Genomic DNA, 27,747 nt, shown 5'->3' with positions numbered 1-27,747 from the left:
TTTAAATTATCTATTCTTTCCTGGTTTTGTGACACACCCTAAATACGATCTTACATTCTTCGGACTGTTGTGTTTTCCCAAAGGACTGCATTTCCCAAAATGTACAAGCACTTTTGTTATGTAAGCTTGACTGAAGTTGAGACTCATTTATTTCTTTAAGATGGCACGGTGAGATAAATAACAGGCACAGGGAGCTGACATATCGTTTTACAGTGAACTTCTACTTTCAGCTTATTTACTGTCAATCTTGTAAAATATTTAGGTGAACTAAGTATTTAAAACATTTTATATTTATTTTAATTATGGGCAAAAATTGCATTGCACAAATATGAGCATTATGTTCTCGTGCACTATCAGACAAAACATTTGAATTCTCCTCAACAGGCTTACCTCAGCCTCAGTAGTGTCAGGTTGGAAAATATCCATGCTCATACCATCAATTATTCATCCTCTATCTAGATGCAGAGTGGATGACCAATTTAGGGACTAGGTTATGTGTTTTGTTGCTTATGTGGCTTGCTTTTAACATTACATGGTGTCTAACTAATTATTGTACCAGCTTCACTAGAAAGATCAGACATTATTTGGACTACCAGGATGTGGTTTTTGTGTGATTCTGGTTGCTAGGATGGCGCTGTCTATGTCTATGAAGTTTGGTTGCCAGGTTAGAGTTGAGGTTATTGTTGCAGAACTCGTAGTGTAACAAAAGCTTCAGTATCAGATTTCTCTCTCTTTAGATCTTCTTTGAAGTAAGCTCTTGAACGTGTAAATTTTTTTATGCCATAGATCAATAAAGTATGATAGTTGTGTCTGGTACATAAAACCCTGCATACGCCGTATAATAATTCTATTACCTTTGCACCCATTATTCATTGACACATACAGCATCAGCATCAAATTTCATCCCACATATAAAATCATGTTGCATTTCAAACCTAAAAAAAACAACAAACAAAAAAACTCAGAAGGCATTCGGCTGAACATACAGACTTCTACCAACATTTTAAAAGCCCCGCCCCTGAAACATTGTCGTTATAGCCAGCTGTTAAAATTTGAATAGGGAAAGGTACACAAATATGAAGGATCACAATGTGCAGAGCTTTACAACTAAATGTGGATGTTGAAGAGAACTGACTTCAGATTTATGATGCTTGGTGACTTAAAGATGTAAAAACTGAAGGACATTTACAGAAATACAGATATATAGTGCGCTATAAAGCATGGTTTATACCCTATCAACTCCATTTTACACTGGAATGGCAAATGTTTATGCAAATGATCATGGCAGTTTTTAATCATTTTCCCTTTCAAACCCATTACACACAGTGCTGTAGTCGCTGGTATTACTGAGTACAAATTAATTTATGAAAGTACCCCAAAGCTTACACTTGCTTGTTCTGTGAAGCTTGTGTTGGCCAAGCTGCTCTGGTGCAGTGGCATCAATAAACACATGACATAATCAGCTGTGTGTGTGTGTGTGTGTGTGTGTGTGTGTGTGTGTGTGTGTGTGTGTGTGTGTGTGTGTGTGTGTGTGTGGAGTGTGCACAGTGTTTTTAGATGAAGGCTACCATGCTAGCATGCATTTGGTTCAGCTTTGCTTGATTGAAAGGGATGTGAAATGTAGAGAGCAAAAGCTTCTCTCACTCACTAACTGCTTGACCCAGTAATGAGAGCATGTGAGTGGGAGGTGTGTGTGTGTTGTGTGTGTGTGTGTGTGTGTGTGTGTGTGTGTGTGTGTGTGTGTGTGTGTGTGTGTGTGTGTGTGTGTGTGTGTGTGTGTGTGTGTGTGTGTGTGAGGAGGATGTCATTGAAGCGAGAGACCAGCATTGTATCTTTACTGCGGTACATTTTCACAGCTTCCGCTCTCAGATAAACAAGCCTCTGCTAAGGCACCAAGTTCCTGTAACCCTGACTGATCATGCTCAGTATTGTGGCTATAAGCAGTGCATTAGCAGATTCCCTTTTGTAGTGTTGTTTTCAAGCTATCATCTCCAAGATAATCATCTCCAAGATAGAGAACACCTGAATGCTAGTGTGGGATGGGATGGAAGCGAGAGGAATTTGCAAACCTTATTTGATTAAAACAATGTATTGATAGAGTTTCTTTCTAACAAAGACAAAATTCAGATGAAATGAAATTTAATTTAAAAGTTTCAAGATATTGGAAATGGAACCCAGTGTTATACAAAACTAAACATTTTATGTTTAGTCCAGAAATCAGTTTAATAGTTTTAATAGTTTATTAACCATTATTAATCGCTATTAATAATTTATCATTATTTATTCTTTCTGTTGATAGTTATTAGTAGCAATAATAGTTTATTAGTTTATGGTAAACTTATAATAGAAAATACTAAATCAGAGTGGCTATAGTCAAGATATTTTCACCTGATAAGATGTAATGTTTGCATACTTACCTGAATCTAATGAAATTCTGCTATACCAGTTTGTTTCACATTTGATCTCACACATTATATCCAATAATTAAGGTCCACTTGCTGTGTGAGGAAAGAGGACGTGGAGCTGTCAGCTTCAGAATACTCTAGTAGTTTTCACGTGGTTTGATGATGGCTCTGTGGGTATTAAGTTACCTAATCAGCTCAAAACACCATGTGCCAAGGTTGGAACTGAGGACACGCTGAGGAAACACTTCTACCTATAACTTATTTAAAGTGATATTTGTCCCGAGCGCATCACATATGTGCTTTGTCATGCATCACAGGTTTACATTGCACCCTCAGGTGTCATTATGGAGCATTTAGGAGTGTTTTCTTTAAAAAAAAAAAAAGAAAAGAAAAAACATCTTTGGCATTTCATTTGAGGAACTACAATGGTGTCAAATAATGAACAGCATTAGTGAACAGGGAAATGTGGTTGAATTTAGTTATGGTTTGATCTGTATGGGTCAATATATAGTTCCAGTTTACAGTCTGTTGCACTTAAAAGGTTTTTTGTTTTTTTTTTGCAGTTTCTAGGGTGTGCTTTTATTTGCTACAGAGTCCCAGCTGTGCATGGTAGAAAAAATGGGTCATGTATGAAGCAAATTGAATACGAGACTTCTTCTTCTTCTTCTTTCGGCTGCTCCCATTAGGGGTCGCCACAGCGGATCATCCGTCTCCATACCACCCTGTCCTCTATATCTGCCTCTTTTACACCAACTACCTGCATGTCTTCCCTCACCACATCCATGAACCTCCTCCTTGGCCTTCCTCTTTTCCTCCTACCTGGTGGCTCCATCTTCAGCATTTTTCTACCAATATAATTCATGTCCCTTCTCTGCACATGTCCAAACCATCTCAATCTCGCCTCCCTCACCTTGTCACCAAAACATCCTACATGTGCTGTCCCTCTAATAAACTCATTTCTAATCTTGTCCATCCTCGTCACTCCCAACGAAAACCTCAACATCTTCAGCTCTGCTACCTCCAGCTCCACCTCCTGTTTTTTACTCAATGCCACTGTCTCTAATCCATACAACATCGCAGGTCTCACCACAGTCCTATAAACTTTCCCTTTCATTCTTGCAGATACTCTTCTATCACAAATCACTCCTGTCACTCTTCTCCACCCACTCCACCCTGCCTGCACTCTTTTCTTTACTTCCCTAACACACTCTCCATTACTTTGCACTGTTGACCCTAGGTACCTGAACTCCTCCACCTTCTCCACCTCTTCTCCCTGCAACCGCATCACTCCACTGCCCTCCCTCTCATTCACACACATGTACTCTGTCTTACTCCTATTAACTTTCATTCCCCTTCTCACCAGCGCATATCTCCACCTCTCCAGGCTCTTCTCAACCTGCTCTCTACTCTCACCACAAATCACAATATCATCTGCAAACATCATAGTCCAGGGAGACTCCTGTCTGACCTCGTCCGTCAACCTGTCCATCACCACTGCAAACAGGAAAGGGCTCAGGGCCGATCCTTGATGCAGTCCAACCTTCACCCTGAACCAGTCTGTCGTACCTACTGCACACTTTACTGCCGTCACACTGTCCTCATACATGTCCTGCACCACCCTCACATACTTCTCTGACACACCTGACTTCCTCATACAATACCACAACTCCTCTCTCGGCACCCTGTTGTACGCTTTCTCTAAATCCACAAATACACAATGCAGCTCCTTCTGTCCTTCTCTATACTTCTCCATCAACATCCTCAAAGCAAATAAGGCATCTGTGGTGCTCTTCCTCGGCATGAAACCATACTGTTGCTCACAGATGGTCACCTCTTCTCTCAGCCTGGCTTCCACTACTCTTTCCCATAACTTCATAGTGTGACTGATCAACTTAATTCCCCTGTAGTTACTGCAGGTCTGCACATCTCCCTTATGCTTAAAGATCGGTACCAGCACACTCCTTCTCCATTCCTCAGGCATCCTCTCCCCTTCCAGAATCCTGTTAAACAATCTGGTTAAAAACTCCACTGCCATCTCTCCTAAACATCTCCACGCTTCTACCGGTATGTCATCTGGTCCAACCGACTTTCCATTCTTCATCCTCTTAATCGCTGCTCTCACTTCCTCCTTACTAATCCTATCTACATCCTGCTTCACCAACTCCACATCCTCCCACCTTCTCTCTCTCTGATTTTCCTCATTCATCAGCTGCTCAAAATACTCCCTCCATCTTCTCAACACACTCTCCTCACTAGTCAACACATTTCCCTCTCCATCCTTTATTGCTCTAACTTGCAGTACATCCTTCCCAGCTCGGTCCCTCTGCTTGGCCAATCGGTATAAATCCTTTTCTCCTTCCTTAGTGTCCAACCTCTTATACAGTTCCTCATATGCCTTTTCCTTGGCTTTCGCCACATCCCTTTTAACCTGCTGCCGCATCTTCTTGTACTCCTGCCTACTCTTCTCATCACTCTCGATCCCACTTCTGTTTTGCCAATCTCTTTCCCCTAATGCTCTCCTGCACTTCCTCATTCCACCACCACGTCTCCTTGTCTTGCTTTCTATTTCCAGATGTCACACCAAGTACTTTTGTAGCGTCCTCCTTCATCACTCCTGCAGTAGTTGCCCAATCATCCGGCACCTCTTCACCACCACCAAGCCCCTGTCTGACCTCTTCCCTGAACCATACACTACACTCTTCCTCCTTCAGTTTCCACCATCTTATTCTTCTTTCAAACCTTACTTTCCTCCTCTTCTTCTTCACCTCCAAAACCATCCTACAGACCACCATCCGATGCTGTCTAGCTACACTGTCCCCCGCCAACACCTTACAGTCTCCAATCTCCTTCAGGTTGCATCTCCTACACAGAAGATAATCCACCTGTGTGCACCTTCCTCCACTCTTATACGTCACCCTATGATCCTCCTTCTTCTTAAAATACTTGTTCACCACTGCCATTTCCATCCTTTTAGCAAAATCTACCACCATCTGCCCTTCCACATTCCTCTCCTTAAAACCATACCTACCCATCACCTCCTCATCACCTCTGTTCCCTTCACCTACATGCCCATTAAAGTCTGCCCCAATCACCAATCGTTCTTTCCTAGGTACACCATCTACCACTTCATCTAATTCACTCCAGAATCTAGAATCTTTCTCCTCCATCTCACAGCCAACTTGTGGAGCATAGGCACTGATGACATTTATCATCATCCCTTCAACTTCCACCTTCACGATCATCACCCTATCAGAAACTCTATTCACCTCCACTACACTCTTACTGTACGCTTCCTTCAGAATCACCCCTACACCATTTCTCTTCCCATCCACACCATGATAAAACAGTTTAAACCCACCTCCAATGTTCCTGGCCTTACTCCCTTTCCACTTGGTCTCCTGAACACACAACACATCTACCTTTCTCCTCTCCATTATATCAGCTATCTCTCTCCCTTTACCCGTCATAGTACTAACATTTAAAGTACCAACCCGAACCTCTACTCTCCTACACTGCTCCTTTTCCTGCCGTCTCTGTAGACGTCTTCCTCCTCTCCTTCTCCTCCTTCGGCCAACAGTAGCCCAATTTCCACCGGTACCCTGTCGGCTAACGATACCTGTGGCGGTCGTTGTTAACCCCTAATGGCTGGGTTAAGCAAATTGAATACGAGACAAATGAGACAAATGTCACGTTTTCTTTTTCTAATGTTTAACTCAGATTTCTGGTTTTGGCTGACAGGAAAATAATCCTAAGTAGCCTTCTGCTACTGTAACCCATTTCCCTCAAGATTCAAATTGTGTATTATAATTATTCTCTGCTTACCACAGTTGTGAAGAGTGTTTTTTTTTTTTTTTTTTTTACTTACTAGGCCATTTTTATTCCTTGTTGCTACATGACTGGTTTATAATTGTATGGATGAGCATCATATTCCTAATGATGTAGCCTTTAAGCATATAAGCATAACAATACAATAGTAAAGATTGCACAATATTAATATGGTATTAATATTGTGCACTCAAATTAGAATACTATCAGAATACTATCCTCATAAAGGCTAGCAAATAAAATAAGAATGCTAGTATGCTATGTACATTTTTCCAATTCTTTATTACTTACATTCAAAAAAATAGTAGTTTTTTTTATTATTTATTTAGTGTGTGAAAGCTCTAATGCAACTCAAGAGGTGATATATGAGATTTGCTTTTGATTTAATTCTTGTTTAGGAGAAACTAGAAAAAAGACTGTGGGGAGGACACCGTTATATTTAGGCAGTTGGAGCAGGCGGAAGTGATAGAGGCCTCGATGTTCTTTAGTTCCGCTGAGCTAAACAGTGTTGCAGGTGTTACCACTTGTGAAATATTTACAGAGGGAATTTCATGGTTAAACATGATGATATGATGTCTAAATGATGATTTGAAGCTGCAGATTTGTTCTGCAAAGCTGTGAAAATTCCCCTGTACTTCCCCAGTGCTTAGTACCAGACTTTCATAGGCATTAAAATAACGTTTCATATGGTGTGTCATTCAAAAATCTTTTTATGTTGTGTATTAGATTTGGGTCAGTTCTCAATGTGGTACAAAATTAATGTAAAGCAGAGCAGACTTGCATGTGGCAAGAAGATTCTAATCACCACCCTCTGATTCACCATCACATGCACGCACGCACACAGACTCACACACAGTGTCTCTCATGACTGATTATTTTATTCAAACCTGCATTCTAGGGAAAAAAAATTCTAAAAAGGTACAAATAATGTACCACAGAAGTCTTACTCTGAACCCTAGATGTTCAAGAGTGGTGTCCTTAATCAGTTTAAGGGTACATTCATTGAGTTGCACTAAAGGTTAGGCCCTGACTATAGCACCCCAGTGGCAAGGAAAAATGCAGAGTATAACATGCACACACAATCATGAATACTTAAATTTGAATGTTAAGCCAGTGGTGTAAGTGCTGAGATCACTGAACAGTTTGCAGACTTGAAATAAACCAATTCTCACACATTGTCAGTGCATCCATCACAAATATGTGTGTGTATGTGTGTGTGTGTGTGTGTGTGTGTGTGTGTGTGTGTGTGTGTGTGTGTGTGTGTGAACCAGGCAACTATTTACAAGTCTGCTACCAGAAAGTGACAGCTTGATGCCTCCCTGCAGCATCATAGCATAATTTTTTCCCTGCACCATTTTTCTTTTTTTTCACTACTGATCCATTTCACATACACAGTCTCTCTCTCTCTCTCTCTCTCTCTCTCTCTCTCTCTCTCTCTCTCTCTCTCTCTCTCTCTCTCTCTCTCTCTCTCTCCCACCCTCTCACTCTCTTTCTCTCTCTCTCTCTCTCGCTGCATAATTTTTATTCCCCTCAAGTGAAGCCACTTTATATATGCAAAACCAGAGAACCTTGAAAACTTTGCCTCCTCACTATTCCATTGTTCTAATCAGCAGCACTTTCTTATTGCAGGCCTGAGGAAGGGTGGGAGGCAGCTATATTTAGCTCTGCTCACAAATGCAGGAATTCCTGAGAGAATAGTTGGAATGTGTCTATACCAAGTTCCTGGAAGGAGAGCTAAAGATTCACTACTCATCTAAATTAACAGGTTTATTAGCAATAGATGACTCAGGACGTTCACATTGGCTGGTTGTAATGTTACATGGTAGCTCCCTATGGAATAATTCCTTATGGGGTTCATGCCATGGTTTTTGTTTTTCTCAGAAAAGCTGGACAGCATGTGCTTGGTTGATCTACTTTTTGGTTCTCCTCCAAACAATTTTGTAAAAATTGGAATGATAGAATAAATATCAGGATGATCAAGAATGAGGATATACAGTTATACAGAAATCTAAATTAGTTAATTAAGTTGATGATGCTATAATCATTTTTAATAATGATGGAATATATCAATTCCAAATTTCACGTTTGATACATTTGTTAATGACATGATACACAGTATTTGGGATGAGTATGGTGCGGTTACAGTATTTTATCATTGAGCATAAAAAGAAAAACCATGAACTGAGCTACTTGACATGAAATAGAAACTTGCAAGTTAGTAGCATGTACACACACCTCAATGAATCTGAAGATGTTTAATATATCTGCTGCTACCACTGTTAGATACAATTTCAGGTAAATTTAAGTCTAAACCCTGTTTTATCGGATCCATGTCAAGCTGAGCATACTGTTTAACTCCTTAAACATGCACTATTCTACATTAGGAATGGTGTAATAAGCTAAGTCTGGTAATGCCTTTAATTAAACATAAACATCTTGCAAATGATTGCACTTTTTACACTTCAGCAGCACTGTAATCGATAGGCTTGGCAATCGATACGCATGTGCTGAGGCTGCAGTGTTATTGGAGCTGCTTTCTGGCTTCGCTCCATGGCCCTCGGAGTGGCTTGAGAAGCGAATCGATTTCCCTGCCCTCTTCCTGGCACTGCTACATTTTTTACAGTGAAGATATTGTATCGAACTGGTTCACTGATTCCATGTGTGTATATATATATATACTGTATATACATACACTGTAAAAGCTCAGTGAACTGATTCACATACTGTACAAACTCATACAACATGACAAATCTTTTTTACATATTCAATATAAGCCTAATTCAATTTTAAAGTGATACTAAGTGTATTAAGACATAGTGTATTAGCACCCAATGATTAGCACTGACCGTTCAATAGCTGGCCCCCTATTAAGCAGCGGTTCCAATTATTTTATATGCTACAAACACTCATAACTGATTTCAGGATGTTGGTTTATTATTTTTTTTACAGCAGGTTAATGACAAGGTTAACATAAATGTTAATATCTTTGTCTTAATAAATTAGCATTTAAATAGGACATAAAACAGCTTTGAACATTCCACATAAACTGTTTTTTTTAAAACTGTATGATCATTGACCTGGTGAGGAGATTTTTATTTAAAATTTCTTCAAGAAACCTCAGTCCGAGCAAAGATGTAGCGTAGATGTGTTCAGGATTGGAGACTTTTTGTTTTATGGTTTCTCTGTAGCTTGACCAGTTCCTTTTTTTTTCACAATAAATAAAAAAGAGAGGTTGGTAAATAAAAAATCGTTACTAGCTGTTAAAACATCAGGAGTTTATTTCTTATATTATCAAAATATTTTGTCTCACACAGAAATATATCGAAAAAAGTAATTATTCAATGATGAATTAATTTGAACTGCAACAAATTGCTGTTTTATCTTTATAAAGAGATGATAAATAAAATCTTAAATCTGGTATATTGGCTTGTCATTTTGGTTACAAAACTAATAACAATTTAACAGCTAGTAATGATCCCTAAGTGTTGATTCTATAACTCTAATCTACCACATGAAGCCACAGCACACACAATGTTTAAGTGTGTGTGTGTGTGTGTGTGTGTGTGTGTGTGTGTGTGTGTGTGTGTGTGTGTGTGTGTGTGTGTGTGTGAGTGTGTGTGTGTATGTATACTATCGCATTTCTCTCTGCTAAATGCCATGAAGCAGAAAATGATTCATGATTCATAAAGGATTTCTTTTTTTTTATCATCTTTCTAAAAAAAAGAAAAAACATTGCATGCATTACAAAGGACGTTGCAAGTGACTAAAAATATCCCAGCTTTAATCTTTGTTGCTAAAGTTCATTCGGTCTACACACCAGAAACACCTACAGATGATCGTTTTATTTTCCACATGGGGATTCTTTTAAAAACAGAAACAGAGTCTGAGACATTTAGTGAGGATTTGGGTGTGTGTTATATAATGTTTTTAGGTGGATGCTTTCTGGTTAAATTTATATTGCAGGACGACATTTTTGTTGACATGCTGAAAGAAAAAAAAATTCCCTTTCCTTAGAGACCACCAAGATATTCCCACACACCCAAACACATACGCACACATATGCACACATTGCCTCCTGATTTCCAGATCAATACGTAAAAACTGAATTCTGCAGTACTTACATCTGCTGATTTCAACGCTAGGACTACTACTAATAATAATGATGATAATAATAATAATAATAATAATAATAATAATAATAATAATAATAATAATAATAACACATGCTAATGTTCTATTTAACTAGATAATGTATGCAGATGCCCATGCTTTAATGTATTTCCATTTTTTTCTTATTACATGTAACTTCCAAATCCGCTGCTGCCACCTATTTTGTCTATTTTATTGAGATTTTTTATTAGTGCAGAGTGCGAATGAGATCAGGTGCTTTACCAGGTCAAATTTTTTTCATCGACGACACAAACATCACTTACATGCATATGGCGGCATTGTTAAAACCTTAAGTAGGAAATGTCTCTAGCAGTCGATAAAAGCATCATACGCTTAATGGCTAATCTGTCGTTAGAGCGCAGCTTAATGCTTGGTCAGAAAGCATTTGCAGAGTTGCCAATTCCATCCAGTGTGTTTCCAGAGTGTTTTTGTTCATTAGGGGATGGCATGAGGGGGTTTGTGGAGATGTTAATTCAGCACTCCAAAAGGCTTATCCATCTATAAATTGGTATCTGAGCAAAAGTAATTTCACTGATATATTTTGGTAGTCGGTTATTTGTTGAAACATAGCACAAAGTCAAGGGTTTTGGTTATCGAAGAAAAAGTCCCCATGGTTTCAAAAGGAGAACCACAATAAAGGTATTAGCATGATAAAGAGAAATAACAAGTTTTTAAATGCGAATCTTTTTTTTCCATTGCAGAACACCACTAAAGAGGATGTAGATGAGAACCAACAGTCCCTCACTGAGGAAGAGGTCAAGGCAAAGATAGAGGAGTACAACTCCACACTGTCCGAAAATGGAATGAAATTAGTGAGTACAGACTTTGTTCACCTCATGTCAACATGTAACAGAATACAGATGCAAACATTCTGAATAAATACCATTATGATTTTTTTGTTTTTATTTAATACAAATTGTTGGTATTAGATGTCAAGGTGTAACACACTTCTCTATCTGTACACAATGTAACTTTATTACTTTGCTCTCCTTGCTGCTTAGCAAGAAAGTTAATCATTAGCAAGGCGTATATTTAATAGTTATTAGTCCCAGTATAAATAATGATGTAATAATAATAACATGTATAATTGATTTCTACATGTGGACCATTTGTTTGACAAAGAATCGAACACAAATTTTTATATTTATTTTTATAAAGAAAATGAAAGAATTGTTCATATAACTCTGTGGAATTGCCATCTTACAGATCAAAAATCCCCCATTTGATTGGGATTTACATATTTTCATTGTGTTCATGTGGGTTTCCTCTGGGTTTCCTCCCACCTTCCAAAAACATGCAGGTGGGCAGACTGCCTACTCTGAATTGCCCTTAGATGTAAATTTGTGTGCTCATGGTACACTGTCATGAACCTGTTTGCTTTCCGTGGTACTTTCCTGCTTCAATTTGTTATTTTCAATCGTTTAGTATCTCTACTTGAACTGAGTACTTCTTTGACATTTATTTTTGTTGATTTTTTTTGCCACTATATTACGGAAGAACATTCTGTACTTTCTACACAATACAGTTTCATCAGACAATCTGTTAATCACTAATGCACATTATTTCTTTGCTCAGAATGATGATGGCACATACAACGGGTTCATTAAGGTCCACCTGAAGCTGCGTCGGCCGGTCACACTGCTATCAAACGAAGCGAACAGCTCAGGGAACTCGGACAACGGCTCAGCAGCTGCGGATATTTCAGAAAAACGCACATCCTTCTATATGCCCAGTGAGGCTGTAAAGCAGCTACATGTCAGCAGCACCACCACGGTCAGAGAGGTCATCGAAGGCCTGCTCCGGAAATACATGGTGCAGGACAATCCACTCAAGTTTGCTCTGTACAAGCAAATGCACCGCCATGGGCAGGGTAAGCAGATAACAGTGTGAATTGTGTGTCTTCATAAGAAAGACCTAATAAAACCTTATATAATTCATGCTTAGTTTTAAACACACTTTATCCAGATGCCTTCAGCTTCAATATAAACAAGCTAATTCTTCTGCTTTACATCCTGTATATATTCCAGATCTTTTCCAGAAGCTTCTGGACTCGGAGCACCCGCTGGTCCTTCGCCTGTTGGCTGGTCCTGATCTAGAGAAACTTTCATTCGTACTAAAAGAAAACGAGACTGGAGAAGTAGAAGTGAGTTATTCGGCAGTGCTACACAATTAACTGTAATTGTTTTATGTTGTCTGCACTACTGGTGTTGTAGACAGCAGAAAGTAAATTAGCAATAGCTCAGTTCCAGCCTCATGTGGCACATATAGTACCATAGATAGCATCTTCAAGTAAAACTTTTGAAAGACTGCAAAATCATTAAATGTAGTTACAGGCTACTATTGTATTGATTTAGACTAAGATCTATGCCACAAGCGCGATAAGCCTGGATGCTTCCTGTAAACATTACATCCAAGCTCTATCTATTCCACAAGTTCGTTTTAATTCATTAAAAAATCCTGATGGCAATTTGTGAGCTGCTCTTACCATGTGACCTGGCTCACAAACTGCCATGGAATAACAGTGATGAGCTCAACCAGAACACAGCTACACTACAATAAAATGTGGCCTTGCTGGGCCAAAATATAAATACCACACAACCAGCCGTTACGTGTGAAATTGTTTCCAAATGTCATTGGAACCTTTAATTACAATTGGGTTATTTTTGGCTATAACTGGCCATTACAGTGTTTCAGCGCAATCAAATTTAGCCCTGAATCTGACGTTTTTTGTGACATATCATATCATAAAACAGTACAGTATGCCCTGGTATTAGGGATAGAGGTGTTAGTTACATGCTTGTTGCTTTTTTTCCCTTTTACTCAACAATTCATATCTAATAAAAAATATATATTAATATAATAGTAAACTATAATTAGAATTATTCTAAAGGTCTTCAGCTTGTGTTTTTCTCTACAAAAATAAAGACATCCCTCTAAAATAATCACGTATTAGTTCTGTTTGTAAAAAAACAACAACAACCTTAATTTAGAGTTTTCAGTAACAATAGCTTTCTCTTTTTTGTGTCATTTAGTGGCATGCATTCTCTGTGCCTGAGCTGCAGAACTTCGTAACCATCCTGGTGAAAGAAGAAAATGAGAGGGTGAGACAGGTAAAACAACGCTACCTGGCCTACCGGAATAAACTCGAAGAGGCTCTGAAGGAAGTGCAGAACAAACCAGGCTAATACACTGAGCCTATGGACAGACTCCTAAAAACTCTCCACTTCAGATTCCCCCCCAAAACCCCCAGACCTCCCTTATGATCTCTGGAGCCTAAGTGTTCAGAGGAGGGTTGTCAGAACCTAAAGAACAAGGGGAGAGCGATGGATCACACAATCACGTCTCTTAGGACGCGAACGGCAAACGCACACAAAGAACCAGGAGTGTGTTTCTGACTGACGTGGTTGATGTTTGAAAAAGATGTTTGTCTGTCCACAATTTCTGTTTGATGCTGCTGCTATGACTGCTACTGCGAGTGTTACTTAGCATGACGTTTTTTTTTATTTTCGTTATCTTTGCTAGCGTGTCCTCTATCAGGGAGTTTTCTTTAAAGCAGAAGAAAAAACATATGATCAAAAGAGTTCTGGATTCCTGGAAGTGAACTTAAGTAAATAAATGTAAAAGCTTCGGATAAGTTAAAGGTTGAAAGCGTTGTGTGCTGTAAAAAAATCAATCAATCAATCAATCGATACTCGCTCACATTCACTTGCATTTTACAGCATAATTATTCTAACTAATACCATTATGAACATTGTACTGTATTCAGACAGACTTTTCTGTATAAATCAATACTCCATTTGTAGAAAGCATCCTCTAATCAATAACCTCAACTCGTCTGGTCAGCACTGATCATAGTCTATCATCTGATACATGCATGTGCACCTTTGGAAAGATGTGTGGAGGCTTTTTCAGTCTAATCTATAAACATTATATAAATTAGCCTGGACTCGCAAATGAATTATAAGCATGTTTTAACGCAGACGTCTCGAAACCAAACCCTACGGAAATGTGAAACGCCTATAGCGTGCATATAGAGTATATAGCGTGTGGGCTCTTTTGTATAGGAGTGTGTTCCGTCAGTTCTGGTGTGACGTAAGCGTACGAAAGCACCCAAGCCTCAAAACACGCCCATGACAGTGCTCAGAGCTTTCACTTTTAAACTGTAGTGTATTGCTAATTCAGTGTGTCTGGAATCCAATATGTAGGATAAGTGATTAATAATGTACTGTAGCTTAGATAATCATATCAGATTTTTATTTTAGTGGAAAAGCAAGATGGAGGGTTGCTTTCTGATAAGCTGGGAAACACCATATTGGATTATACACCAAAACATGGTCACAACATGGATACATAAGGCTAGTTTTTTGTAATGACCTTAAGATTGCGCACATTGACCAGTCACATTGAATTACTTGCACAAGGCAGCACAGACCACCAAGTGAACCAGAATATAGAATATAGTATGGAATAATCCTTTTATAACGAGAAAATGATGTGCTTTGTACTTTTCTTCTGATTCTGAAAAAGGGATTAGTGTTGCTTTTTAACATGTGTGAGATTTCTTTCTGTCTGACACTGAATGTCATCATAGAGCTCAATGCAGTGTTACTAGAAAGCACAGAAAGGTGTAATGGGAGAAGAGCAACAGTGTATATCGTACAATCTGATAGTAACGTCTGTGCTTCAGACGTTGGATTTTTTTTTTTATGCCAGTTTCATCTCTGCAATACAAATTCAAAGCCAGGGACAATCTGGACTAACACCCACTGTGTTGTTTTAGAATATCAGAGTCTTTTTCTATAGTATAATCGCCTGTGTTGTGCACTCAAATGATCACTTCTTAAATCCAATTCACACAGGTGAGTTTTCACAGGCCTAAAGACACACTGATTGGAAACGATGACCAAAAAGTTCATTTCGTGGCTTTATTTGAAAGCCTTAGCTCTCCTTAACTCCTTTTTTTGCCCCTGTGCTGCCCTGCTGGCTCTGATGTTCATTTTAAAAAATGCGCCTCCTAGAGCATGGGAGGAATAGCATAGTCGTGAAAAAAAAATGGTTAGGATAGATCGAATATTGCCTTTCGTCCTATTCCGCTCGCTCTTGTATTTCTGCTGGCAGTGCCTTTTGTCTGTGTGTAGCCTTACCTGAATGTGTGTGTGTGTGTGTGTGTGTGTGTGTGTGTGTGTGTGTGTGTGTGTGTGTGTGTGTGTGTGTGTGTGTGTGTGTGTGTGTGTGTGTAAAGGATATAAATATGCTCTGTTTTCTGTGTTTATTTTCCTTAAAAGTGAGGATCAGTTGTGTAAGAGTGAAAAATAAATAACTATGTGCACATGAAAGTATGTTTTTAACTTAATTTATGATGCATTTGAAGTTGTGGACAAATCAGTGCTGTCTGGCAAAATCCTTAGTTTTTTTGAGGAGTCAGAACTGTATTTCATCTGTAAAGGTAATGACAAATAAAGTAAAAGGTCATCATTTTATCTGGAATTTGTCTTTTTTTTCATTTGTATTTATTTAGAAGATTAATTGAAAGAGATTTCTATTAGATCAACATCAAATCAGAATCCCCCCCTCCTCAATTTGATCGCCAGCTTTTCCCCTGCATTTGCGGCCACTAACCCGGAAGGGTGAGGGCGAACATACTTTCACACCTATGTTTAACTGCTGCGATTCTCCAAACTGCTACTCATTCGAAGTCAAAATGCAATGTTACACACTCTGAGGAGTGATTTCTACCCTTTTCCACATACATGAGCTTACAAATGATCCAGGTGATTGACATGTAGATTAGGCAATAATGGCAATAATGTTTTCAACCCAACCCAATTATGGATTCTATCCCATGCATGCAGTTGATATTAGTTAACATAACAAATATCTTGGCAATGAACACAGAACACAAACCGTTTCAAATCCTGTTACGGCATGCCCATGATGTTTCTCATAACTTAGTTATATGACTAGCAAGTTACTCTTATTTCTTAGTTCTTTTCTCTTAAAGTGAATAAACCACAAAAATGCCCCCATTCTTCATGAAGTCCTTCTCATAATGGAAAACTTGATATAGCTTTATGGCTTTACCTCTAGCTGGTACAATGCACTGACACTGGTGACCCTATCCAGAGGTTCCTCAAAGAAAGCTTCACTATATCGACAATTACATATCTTAATCTGTGAAATCCATCGTGTGTAAACCAAATTAATGTACAGAAAATCTCATTTCCAAAATCTACATTTCTAACCTTTATTCAGTGTATTTAATAGGTGCAGTTATGCAAGTAAATGCAGGTACGAGGTAAGACCAGCAGAGGGAGCCACACGGACACAATCACAAAATTTCTTACAGTAATGTATCTTTTCATTTTCACACCTGATAGTTGTAAGTGGTAAGTGTGTGGGATATATTAGAAAGCAAATGAACATCTTGTCCTCAACCTTGAAGTGTTAGAAGCAGGAAAAATGGGCAAGCATAAAGATTTGAGCAAGTTTGACAAGACTAAATTGCCAATAGACAACTGTATAGACTGATTAGCTGAGCATCTTCAAAACTGCAGCTCTTGTGTGGTGTTCCTTGTTTGCAGTGGTCAGTATCCATCAAAAGTGGTTCAAATAAGGAACAATGGTGAACCGGCGAAGGGTCATGGGTGGCCAAGGCTCATTGATGCAGGTGTGAAGCCCAATAGCCCGTGTGGTCCGTCCGATCCAACAGATGAGCTACTGTACTTAAATTGCTAAAAAGTTTAATGCTGTTAATGCTAAATGGATCAGGACTGTTTTGGCCACAAAACAATATTAAAACAAGGGGACCAATACAATATTAAGCAGGTGGTCAAAATGTTATGCCTGATCTGTATATTAAATCATGTCTAATGGAACTGGAGCTGGATACAAAGTTTTTATAGAGAGCACTCAGCACTGGGTGGGAATGCACCCTGAATGTGACACCAGTATATCTCAGTATATCTCAGATCACCATGCATGAACTCATTCTGGTGTATATTTATCTGTAACTATTCTACAATTTGTAGTCTGTAATTTACACCGACTTTTGTTTCACAATTAAAACCCGTCCCTGACAGAGATCCACACAGTGCATTGTGCATGTCCATACATGGAGAAAATATACAGGTATTCAAGGACACAGACGTTTCAAGCAGCCCCAATAGCCACCGGTTGTAAGTGTCCATCATAATGCCCAAGTCTAAATTCAGCATTTAACTCTCATGCACTGCTGTGTCCATCAAGCCCTAGGAGGGGGTCCAGAGAGTCAGCTGTCAAGGGGTCAGCCTAAAAATTGTCAGTAAGTTTTCCCAGCAGTAAATATAGACGAGTGTCTTCTTCCTTAGCTTGCTAAGAATAGCATCTACTACAAGCATGCTGTTGCAGGCTTGCCACTTTTAGCACAGCATGGTAAACTGGTAACATCAGCTCCTCTTTCTGTTAATAGTCTAAACATGCTTGCTGAAACATGTTTATGCTATAGGAAAGAGAATAATACAGTAGCTTTTATGACTCAAGACAGGATGCTGTGTCCTCTATCATTGCGCTATATGGCTCGCTGTCATGTGTGGTTCAAATCCAAACCCGAATCTATTAACAGTAGTTCTGATCTGAACTGGACAAATGAATTGCAGAAGTAAAAACATTTTAATCAATGTACTTTATATTAGTTGAACGAGGCATAACAAAACATCAAAAAATCAAAATAAAAAAGAGGGCGACCTCTAGTCAAAACCTTGTTTCTTGAGTGACATCTTTCCAGAGAAATTTTTATTTTAAGGGTTTCTATACAATTTGGCGTTGCATTGCATTATTTCAAGAGCATACTGAATATTTGGGACCTGACAAAATAATTGCAAAACTCCCACAATAGTACAAGATAGATTGTGCTTGTGATGTGCCTAAGCATGTTTAGTTTTTTACAGGTAGCCTGAAAACTCTTCACCTTCATGTAGGCTTACACGTTCAACAAGCAACAGTGCAGCCACAAACACACTGTTATCTGCCTTATAAGCATACAATAAACACCCAAATCTTATATATGTTCTGCATACACCGGAAAATTACCTAAAAGAGAAGACTCAAAGAATGATACAAGAAAAAGTGACTTTAGGTGCAAACATCAGAATTTTTTTATGAATTTTTAATTAATTTTTTTGCCATTTAAATTTGGAGAAAAAACATCATCGTCTTCAAAAATTAATTGAAAATCCAAATAAAATAAACGGTGCTTTTATTTGTACTACATGACAAAAAGTATGTGGACACCTGAACTGTGGCCAACAAAATTAGGAAGCAGTGTATAAAATGCTTGTGTTAAGGTTTCCCATTCAGTGTCCGTGTGCACAAATTGAGGTCCAGGAACACATGGTTTGTCATGGGTGGGAGCGGAAAAACGAGTGTCCTGCGCAAAGCCCTGACCTCAACCCCAATCCTGAACATTTTTGGGACGAGCTGGAGCTCGACTGCACCCAACATCAGTTTCCTGACCTCACTAATGGTTTAGTTAACACAAATTCCCTCATCACGGAGGATAATAAATCGGTACTGGGGTGTTTAAGAAGCACATGAACTCAGGATGGTCAAGCCAGGTGTCCACAAACTTTTGGTCACAACTCGGTGTCCGCATACTTTTGCTCGCACTCAAAGGAGACGTTCAATCAAGGGCAACTTTGAAACACGTTATAGTGGGGTAACCACGCCCACTGGGCTACGCCCCGCCCCTTCCCCTTACTGGATGACGCGGTGGTAGAGCAGGCAGAAGATGTGCTTAGCAACAAGCTACATGTGAACTCCGGTTAAAGTAGGGAGCTTCCGTCTTCCGGAAAGAGACATAATATTTTACGAAGACGGAGCTGCTTTACGGATAAAATAACGCGTTGACAATGTCGTGAGTTATTTTTTTTAAGGAATAATAAGGAACAAACACGAGGCACGTGAAAGAGAAGTGAATATTGTTGATCAGTTAGCCCGGAGCTAGCTCCTGCTCTAAAACTGCGTGTTGCCTTGGAGTAATCGACCATTTTCTCCCTTTTCACACACGCATTTCCTCCGATTGGGATGCTGCTTTGGCTCGAAGGGCGCGTTCATACTGTGAAAGGACTGAAGAGAGAACAGGGTGGACATTTCTGTTGGATCTGGACTCGTTCTGGGAGCGGCGCTCATGTGGATGTGTGTTTTTGTTCTGCTGCGAGCTGACCGACAAAAAAGCCTTTCCGATTTTTTTTCCCTCTTACTACGCCGAAATCTACAGGAATAGAAATATTTAGAGAGGGGAAACACATTTACAACAAATTGATCGAATCAGAATATTTTAAATACGAAATAATTGTTTGATTCGAGTTGAGCATTTGCTACATCGGTTTGGCTTGGGGCCAGCACGACCACAATCCACAGGCTTAGCAGGAGGAGATCTGGCCTGGGAATCCTCCTGATACTTAAATGTGAGCGATCGACCTCCATAGTACAATCAGGTGTTTAAAAATACAGAAAACCTGTGGATGATCATGGCCCTGGTGTGCTTTAAAATGGCCTAACTCGGGATCCGACAGGACGAGATTTCTAGGCATGAGCTGAATATTAATCCACTTGAAAATCCAGTTTATATCATTTTTTTGATTGCACCATTAAAAAGAAGAAACTTTCGCAGCATTTCATGTTGACCACAATCATTCTGTACAACCATGATGATCCTGAGCAGAAAACCAGATGGTCCGGTCACAGCAGGTAATTGGGACGTGTGTGTTACGACGCGAAATTGAATCCCTCATGTCGTGTTAGTTTGATCCTGGCCATAGTTTACACCTTGTCTCTGACTCTTGACAACGGCTTCAGTAGGTTGAAACCGAACTAACTGCTTCAGATGGTTCGGATAGAACGTCCGGTCTCGGTCACGTGACTCCGCCGTAGCCATAGTAACCAGTCTGTTTTGTTTATAACCTGGTGTTTGATTTATTGCCCGTCATATGGAAAGCTGCATGCGGTGTTTTTTCATAAAAAAAATATGTACCTATCATCTTATGTTATCCTTCATACATTCACAAGCTTGTTTCTCACAATCCACTTACACTAACTTGGATGTAGTGGACTCCAAACCCCAGCCCCCACCCCCGTAAATTTCTGACAGCGTTACAAACATGAAATTTTTTTATCCAAAAAAAGTGTCAAGTACGTATCTGTCCCATCAATGGGAACAAACTGTGCGTGTGGTTATAGGGGTTTGTAGGATGTTTATGTAGTTGTGGTTCTCTGCAGGTTACTAGTGTTTAAAAATCTTGCAAACCTGTATAGTTGTGGACCACTAAGAATTAAACCCATCATTTTTTTTCCAAGGGGAGCATAACTAACCACAATTACATGCATATCATGATACTATTATACACGTTTAAATATCAATCGAATTATTACGTTAAAAGAATTTGTGGAATTGTAATAGTGACGTTTTACAATGTAACTTAACTGACCATGATGCAAAATCAGTAGGATTTTTGGATGGATTAAAAAAATGCTGACACACTGCAAACTGGGAAAGTAAAAAAAAAAAAAAGGAAATCAAATAAACATTAAGATGCATAGCAGATGATCCATGGCCTGTTGTTTTGGGACCCCTTGGTCTAAGCGTCACGATAGACAGTTTAATATGTAGCTTTAAAACTTGTTTAAAACCGACAGGATGTGCAATGTATTACAGACGCTATTACATGCTGTGGAAGTCAGACAGACCCTTTAAAAACGTTTACACCCAACTTCCTGTTTCAGCAGGAAGCGAATTCGAATTGAGCACGTTAATGCGCTTTAATTGTATCAGTAGATCTGTCAAAATTGCCTCATTCAAGTTGTGGTAGGTCACAGTGCGCGTGATAATACAGAAAATTGGCCGCTGTTCCCTAATAAATGTTTTTGTGTCACGAGGGAAACGCAATCATGTCACTGTTTAAGTTTTTACTTTCACACCTGATTTAAAAGCAAATGTAGTTCACATTATCCACCCTACTTCCTAATCTGGAGATTTATGTAGCATAATTGGACAAAGTTGTAGAGTGTGAAACTCCCATAGAGTCCTAATGCCGGCTGCTACATTGCGATCTCAAGAGATAGGTGTTTACTCGGTTGTGAGGGAAGCCTGTTTTCCGAACACCTGCAACTTAGTTACATTGTGCCTGTGGGTGTTGTTTTTTTTTTTTTTTTTTTTTTTTTTTTTTTTTTTTCTTTACACACTTGCCACTATCGTGCTTCTCAGTCCCTATACATCAGAGACTGCAGTTGAATCATCGTATGTGTATGTGCTCCACAGCTCGGCACGGGGACGGACTGTACGACTCTTACATGCGTGACCACATCACGAATCAAGAAGCTGACCCAACCGGACAGAGCCCAGGCACCCTGCCACCTTTGCACAAACACACAGTAAGTACGCACTTCCTCTTTTTTTCAGTGATCACACTCCATATCCTGCACATCCTTTCTGTCATCCAGCAAGCATTGACGTAGATGTCCAGTTTCCTCTTTTGCTCTGTGAAGTCAAAAGCTTTGTCTGATTGTAATGTAATGGTGTAAGAAATGCACTGTTGAACTGAGCTTCGCTTACTTGTACGACTAATAGTAATAGAAAGAAAAGAGTGAAACACTTTAGGGGTTTAATAGAAAAATCATTCACAAGTCATGCACTTGTGTAATAACTGATTCATTATTAATTAACTATTTGATTATAAGAAGTCTTCTGGTGCGTGGAATTTTCAATTCCAGCATGGCCTAGTGCCTCGGCAGTTGGCAAGCCCACAGCAAACGAGTTGATGAGTAAATGCTGTCTCTCAGACGCTCAGTAAACAATTGTGAATTGGACCGTGTGTGTGCTGCGTGTGAGCTTTTCGAGCACGGTGGATTAGAACATGGGCTCCTGCAGTGGCGCAATGCCCAACGCATAATACAGTAATAATAAAAATAGCTAGCTGTGGTCCATAACGTCTCAGAGTGGCCACCTGATTTATTTACCTGGTTTCTGTGATACCCATCTTACAGCTCTCAATGCATACAAATCTACTTTAGGTTCTCTTGTCTACAGGACTGGCTCACAAAACAATCTTCTCAGCAGCCATGTTTGGCATTCACCTCAAAGATTTGTTCTTTTTAAACTGGTTTATCTACATGAAATTTCCCCCTCTGGATATGAAAGTCTTCTGGTTTGCTTTCTATGAGTTTTTTATTTCTTTCTTTCTCAGTGTAGTACAATTTTTTTCCTACCCTAAATAGAAATTTTAATTCCAGGGTGTTTTAAATATTCTAAATACTGCATTATTACCATAGGCATTTGCAGTGCATGACGTATTTTAAGAGTTTTTAATGACGTAGTAAGAGTATGTAGGGAGTATGTACTTTTTTTCTTTTTATTTGAGAGATCCCACCATTTATCCCACCGTGTTTTTACCTCACTTAGATAGGTCTTATACAAGTCAACTTTTGTTTTATGTTTTTTTTTTGGATTATTTTAAGGAGCATTTTTATTTACGTATGCTGTTACACTGGTTATGTAGCTCTCTCTTCAATTTGTAATTTTTGTCTATTAATGTTTTTTTTTTTTTTTTTTTTTTTTATCAACTTACCGTAATCCCTACTATTGATTTTATTTGTTTACAGCTTTGTTCTATCGATGTTGATTCCAGTACTGCTGACTGTTGTTTTTGCAGATTTCTGTATCAAAATGCATACATGTAGAAGTTTTTTTCTTTTAAACCATCTTTACCTTAATCAGCTTGCTTTTTTTTATTTTTTTTATAACCACACTCTTCTTGTTTTTCTGAAGGCTGTGAACAAGCCACCGATGAAGGATCACCTTGCGCTCCGAGGAGGTCAGGTGAAGATCAAATACCTGTATGAGGATTCATACAATCGGAAGCCCAATGGTGTGAGCCAACACAACGGTACCAGCCAAACTCCCGCCAAGCCCCAGCCTGTTCTCTCCAAAGAGCGAAGCATGGACAGCAATAGTTCAGCCAAGTCCTCTGAAAGCTCTGTGAAGCCAACCAAGCTGGGGGTCCCTCTAACCCCAGAGCAGACTCTAAAGCAGTATAGGCAAAAGCTGAGTGCACTAGAATGTCAGGAGATCCCAAATTATCCTGAGATCTACTTTGTGGGACCAAATGCTAAGAAGAGACAAGCAGTTGCAGGAGGTTCGAACAACTCTGGATATGATGATGACCAGGGAGGGTATATCCATGTGCCACACGACCACGTTGCCTATCGTTATGAGTTCTTAAAGGTAATTGGTAAAGGAAGTTTCGGCCAAGTGGCAAAAGTCTACGACCATAAGTTACACCAGCATCTTGCTCTAAAGATGGTGCGCAACGAGAAGAGGTTTCATCGGCAAGCAGCGGAGGAGATCCGAATCCTGGAGCATTTGAAAAAGCAGGACAAGACAGGCAGCATGAACATAGTGCATATACAGGATAACTTTACCTTCCGCAATCATATCTGCATGACTTTTGAGCTGCTTAGCATGAATCTCTATGAACTCATCAAGCGCAATAAATTCCAGGGCTTCAGCCTGCCTTTGGTGCGTAAGTTCGCCCACTCTATTTTGCAGTGTCTGGAATCTCTGCACCGCCATAAGATCATCCATTGTGACCTAAAACCAGAGAATATTCTTCTCAAGCAGCAGGGTCGGAGTGGTATCAAGGTCATAGACTTTGGCTCCAGTTGCTTTGAACACCAGCGTGTTTATACCTACATTCAGTCCAGATTTTATAGAGCACCTGAAGTCATTTTAGGCTCACGCTACGGCATGCCCATAGACATATGGAGCTTTGGCTGCATTCTTGCTGAACTCCTGACTGGATACCCTCTCTTTCCTGGTGAGGATGAGGGGGACCAATTGGCCTGCATGATGGAGCTTTTGGGCATGCCCCCTCAGAAGCTTCTGGAGCAAGCCAAGCGTGCCAAGAACTTCATTAACTCCAAAGGCCACCCACGTTATTGTACTGTCTCCACCCTTAGCAACGGCACCCAGGTGCTTAACGGGAGTCGCTCTCGGCGAGGCAAGTTAAGGGGTCCCCCGGGCAGCAAAGAGTGGGCGACTGCACTCAAAGGGTGTGATGACCCAACATTTATTGACTTTCTGAAGAAGTGTCTGGACTGGGAGCCCAGTACTCGCATGACTCCAGTTTTGGCCTTGCAGCACCCATGGCTTTATAAGAGGCTACCCAAGCCTGTACATAGCGGAGAGAAGCCCATGGTACCCAAGCGGATTACCGAGTATGGAACTACTTTCCCCAGCATCGTCCCAAAGGTTCCCCCTGTAATGGGCCCAACCAACAACAAAATGAGGACCAACATGATTGGGGACACTGGTGGGAATATACCACTGCGTACAGTGCTACCAAAGCTTGTTTCATAGAGTTGATCACCTATTCAGGGAAAATACATTTTAATTGGTTGATTTAATGTAGGTTTTGTTTGCTTTTTAAAATGAGTGGCAATACTCCAGTGTTTTGACTTCGGTTTTTAAAACTACGAAGCACAAAAAAAAACATGCATTTTTATATGGCGGTGAAACGGTAGCGTTGGTTTCCTTCAAATGGCTTTTGATAGGGCATTTGGCAATTTCCGAATTTGTTTTTTGTTTTTACACTTTTAAAAGGAATGGAATGCTACTTCAGTACACAAGTGGGTAAAAAAAAGTTCTGTAACCTCATGGGGTTTACACTATTTTTAAAGAAAGGAAAAAAAAAAAAGAACATTTTCTAAGGGCTGTCTTTTAAATCTTTACCATTTAGGTCTCGATGCTGAGTGTTTTGAATGGTTTCAAAATCGAATAACGATTTCAGAGCTTTATCTACAGCAAAGAGCCTCATCCCTTTGCTTAAGGTTCCAACTGTTCTCTGATTCAGCAGACAAACGATATATATTAATTATTTTAACTGACCAATTATTAGCACGATTTTGGCTTTTCGTTATCTTTTCTCGACGCTCACAATCGGGACACGGGAGCGTGAGTCATGTGGAAGTTTCTTTTCTCATGTACTCTTTTAGGCCAAAACACTGTGCATTGCCAAAATGAACCGAGCAGGGAGATAAAAAAAAATCCCAGCTTTTGCTAGAGAATGAGAACATAGATGCCCTACAGTGAAATAAAGAAGTATGTGTGCTCTGGGAGCAGTTGTTTGTTGGCTTGATTAATATGCTGTTCTTTTTTTTTTTTGAAAGCTCTCAGTCAGGTTGTACTTGAAAGTAATAAGCAAGATGAGAAGTGGGACAAGTGTAAGTATGCAGTCAAGAAGTTTGTGCTATCAAGCAGTGGTTGTGGCCTAGTAAGGGGTCTGTGTTCCTAGCCATGTTATCTCTTAACCATATATTGCTGGATTTAGATTAAGGATAAAATGGTCAGGGAGCTATCAGCTGTACATCATTGAGCTATCAGCCTCCATTCTTTTTAAAACTGAGCAGTTAGCAATTCCTCACTGTTTCTGCTCGCAAGCCCGCCGTCGTGCTTTCTGACACGGCTCTACACTGTGACCTGTTTTTCTTCTTGCTTTTTTTTTGGGGGGGGTGCTCTCTTCCATGATAACACTAAACGCTTCCTTTTCATGCACTCATGCTCTTGAATGCACCACAGAGCACGTAGCCATGTACATTTCTTTTTAAGATTTCGAAGAAAAGAGCTTTTGATAACCGGAAACAACTGATTCAACAGAAGCACAACTGTTTGTTGACACTGCCATGACTTCACACCTGTAGGCCTTGAATTAACACTGAATGACTTAAAGACTATTTGTTTTGAGGCAAAGACTATTTAAAAAAAATGAATGGTGCTGACCTTATAGCCCTCTCACCTGCATGCTGTGCCTTTATCATGCAATTTTATATTCTTAGGACCAATAAGTTGAACTCTAAAATACGTGTAAAAAAAAAAAACGCCATAGGGTTTTTATATTTGTAGACTGCATTCTTTTCTTCTCTGGTTTTCACTTCCTCTGGTTATGCATGGATCCCAAATCTGCAGTGATCATAATTAAGGCAGGAACGCAAACCAAGCAGGTGAACAGTGTAACAGTTATTTTCCGACTATTTGCAGTCCATTATTCTAAGGGTGTAAGGGCAGGCACAAATTCATATCCGTTGCTTAGTCTATTGTCGATTATCCTGACTAATTAATTTCTATCAATAACAAGTGCTTCTGTATTCATTAAGTAAAAAAAAAAAGGAATGGAAAATTTATCACGGCATAACATAATCCATCTTTCGTTAGTCTACCTCTTAATTACGCGTCTCAGGTTCTGGCAATATCACCAAAACAGTCATTGTTAAAATTCAAGTTGTGGCATCTTTCACTTCAGCGCTTCTGACTGTGTGCATGGTCTTCTCTATAGGAAGAACTCTGCTATTTTAAAGCTCATTGAGTGTTTGAATAAATCACCTAGGCTCTACACATTGCCTTGTTTTAGCTTCTAAACCACCTTCAATCAGGGTTTTTCTTTTTTTCTTTTCTTTTCAAAACTTCTTTTGAGTCCTTTTTTAAACCTTGACATCATTATCACTTTGACATTGACTCAATTTTAAAGAGAGAACAAACTGATGATGGTAAAATATACCTTTCTGTGATGTGTCTTTGTAGCTGTTTTCAGCACGGATATGGAAACAAGTGTAAAGGACTGAATGCTGAATTATGTCCGTGATGTAACCAAATGAGCTTGTATTAGTTTCTTTTTTAAAAAAATAAAATAAAAACAATGTTAACTGCAGTAAACGTTTGCTGCCCTTTTCTTCTTGGTTTCGGTTTGTCGGGACGCATGCGAAACCGTGAACGCAAGCTCCGTGTTTATTTTGCTCAAACCTCATAGACAAATGTCACTGGGACAGTAGTAGTGATTGGGGAGATATTTAACATGAAACCTGTTCAGGAATTTTAGTTAGAAGTATAAATGTCATAGCTTTATTTACTGCTCTTTGTTTCGAAACGTGTAGGGGTATTGTCAAAGGAATGTTGTGAATGTTTTGACGTTTCCACTGTTTTATAAATACCCCACTTGTACACCACGTATGCTGTGAGTGTGTAAACGTATAAAATTAGTCAAATTAGAAAGAAAAACGGCCACAACGGTGACCTTTGGGCCTTAATCTTTTCCATGTGTGATTTGGTTATACAGTTTTCAATGGCTCTATTTAAAAGCACCAGCTGCATTTGCTTTCCCAAGGGTTCGATTGTTAAAAAGGCTGTGGAAAATCGATTTCGTCGCACTTAAAAGGTGAAATCACAAGATGCAAAACCTCAGAGTGACAGGTAAATCAGGAACCAGTTAGTTGAGGTTTCCTTAGGAGGTGGAGCCGAGCAAGTCCACATTGCCGACCCATTATT

The 27,747-nt window shown here is 39.4% G+C and overlaps 2 protein-coding genes and 1 long non-coding RNA gene across 3 annotated transcripts in view; 2 read left to right on the top strand and 1 right to left on the bottom strand.

Annotated features, from left to right (window-relative positions):
* The window catches only part of rassf5 (Ras association domain family member 5), a 46,861-nt gene extending 30,981 nt beyond the window's left edge, over positions 1 to 15,880 (top strand). Inside the window, exons 3-6 of the mRNA XM_083534216.1 lie at positions 11,102 to 11,212; positions 11,976 to 12,270; positions 12,428 to 12,543; positions 13,433 to 15,880. Coding sequence (XP_083390342.1) covers positions 11,102 to 11,212; positions 11,976 to 12,270; positions 12,428 to 12,543; positions 13,433 to 13,585 — 675 coding nt within the window. The 3' untranslated portion in view covers positions 13,586 to 15,880. The remainder of the gene's footprint in view (positions 1 to 11,101; positions 11,213 to 11,975; positions 12,271 to 12,427; positions 12,544 to 13,432) is intronic.
* The window catches only part of LOC310722062, a 456,255-nt gene that overhangs the window by 297,881 nt on the left and 130,627 nt on the right, over positions 1 to 27,747 (bottom strand). The window lies entirely within an intron of this gene.
* dyrk3 (dual specificity tyrosine phosphorylation regulated kinase 3) lies at positions 19,112 to 27,138 on the top strand. Its single transcript, XM_083534171.1, has 3 exons — positions 19,112 to 20,126; positions 21,694 to 21,806; positions 23,200 to 27,138. The coding sequence occupies exons 1-3, from the start codon at positions 20,084 to 20,086 to the stop codon at positions 24,787 to 24,789; spliced, it is 1,746 nt and encodes a 581-aa protein (XP_083390297.1). The 5' UTR covers positions 19,112 to 20,083; the 3' UTR covers positions 24,790 to 27,138.

Source organism: Silurus aristotelis (assembly GCF_946808225.1).
Source record: "Silurus aristotelis genome assembly, chromosome: 28".
Classification (NCBI taxonomy): Eukaryota; Metazoa; Chordata; class Actinopteri; order Siluriformes; family Siluridae; genus Silurus; species Silurus aristotelis.
This window is presented reverse-complemented; position numbering and strand designations above follow the sequence as displayed.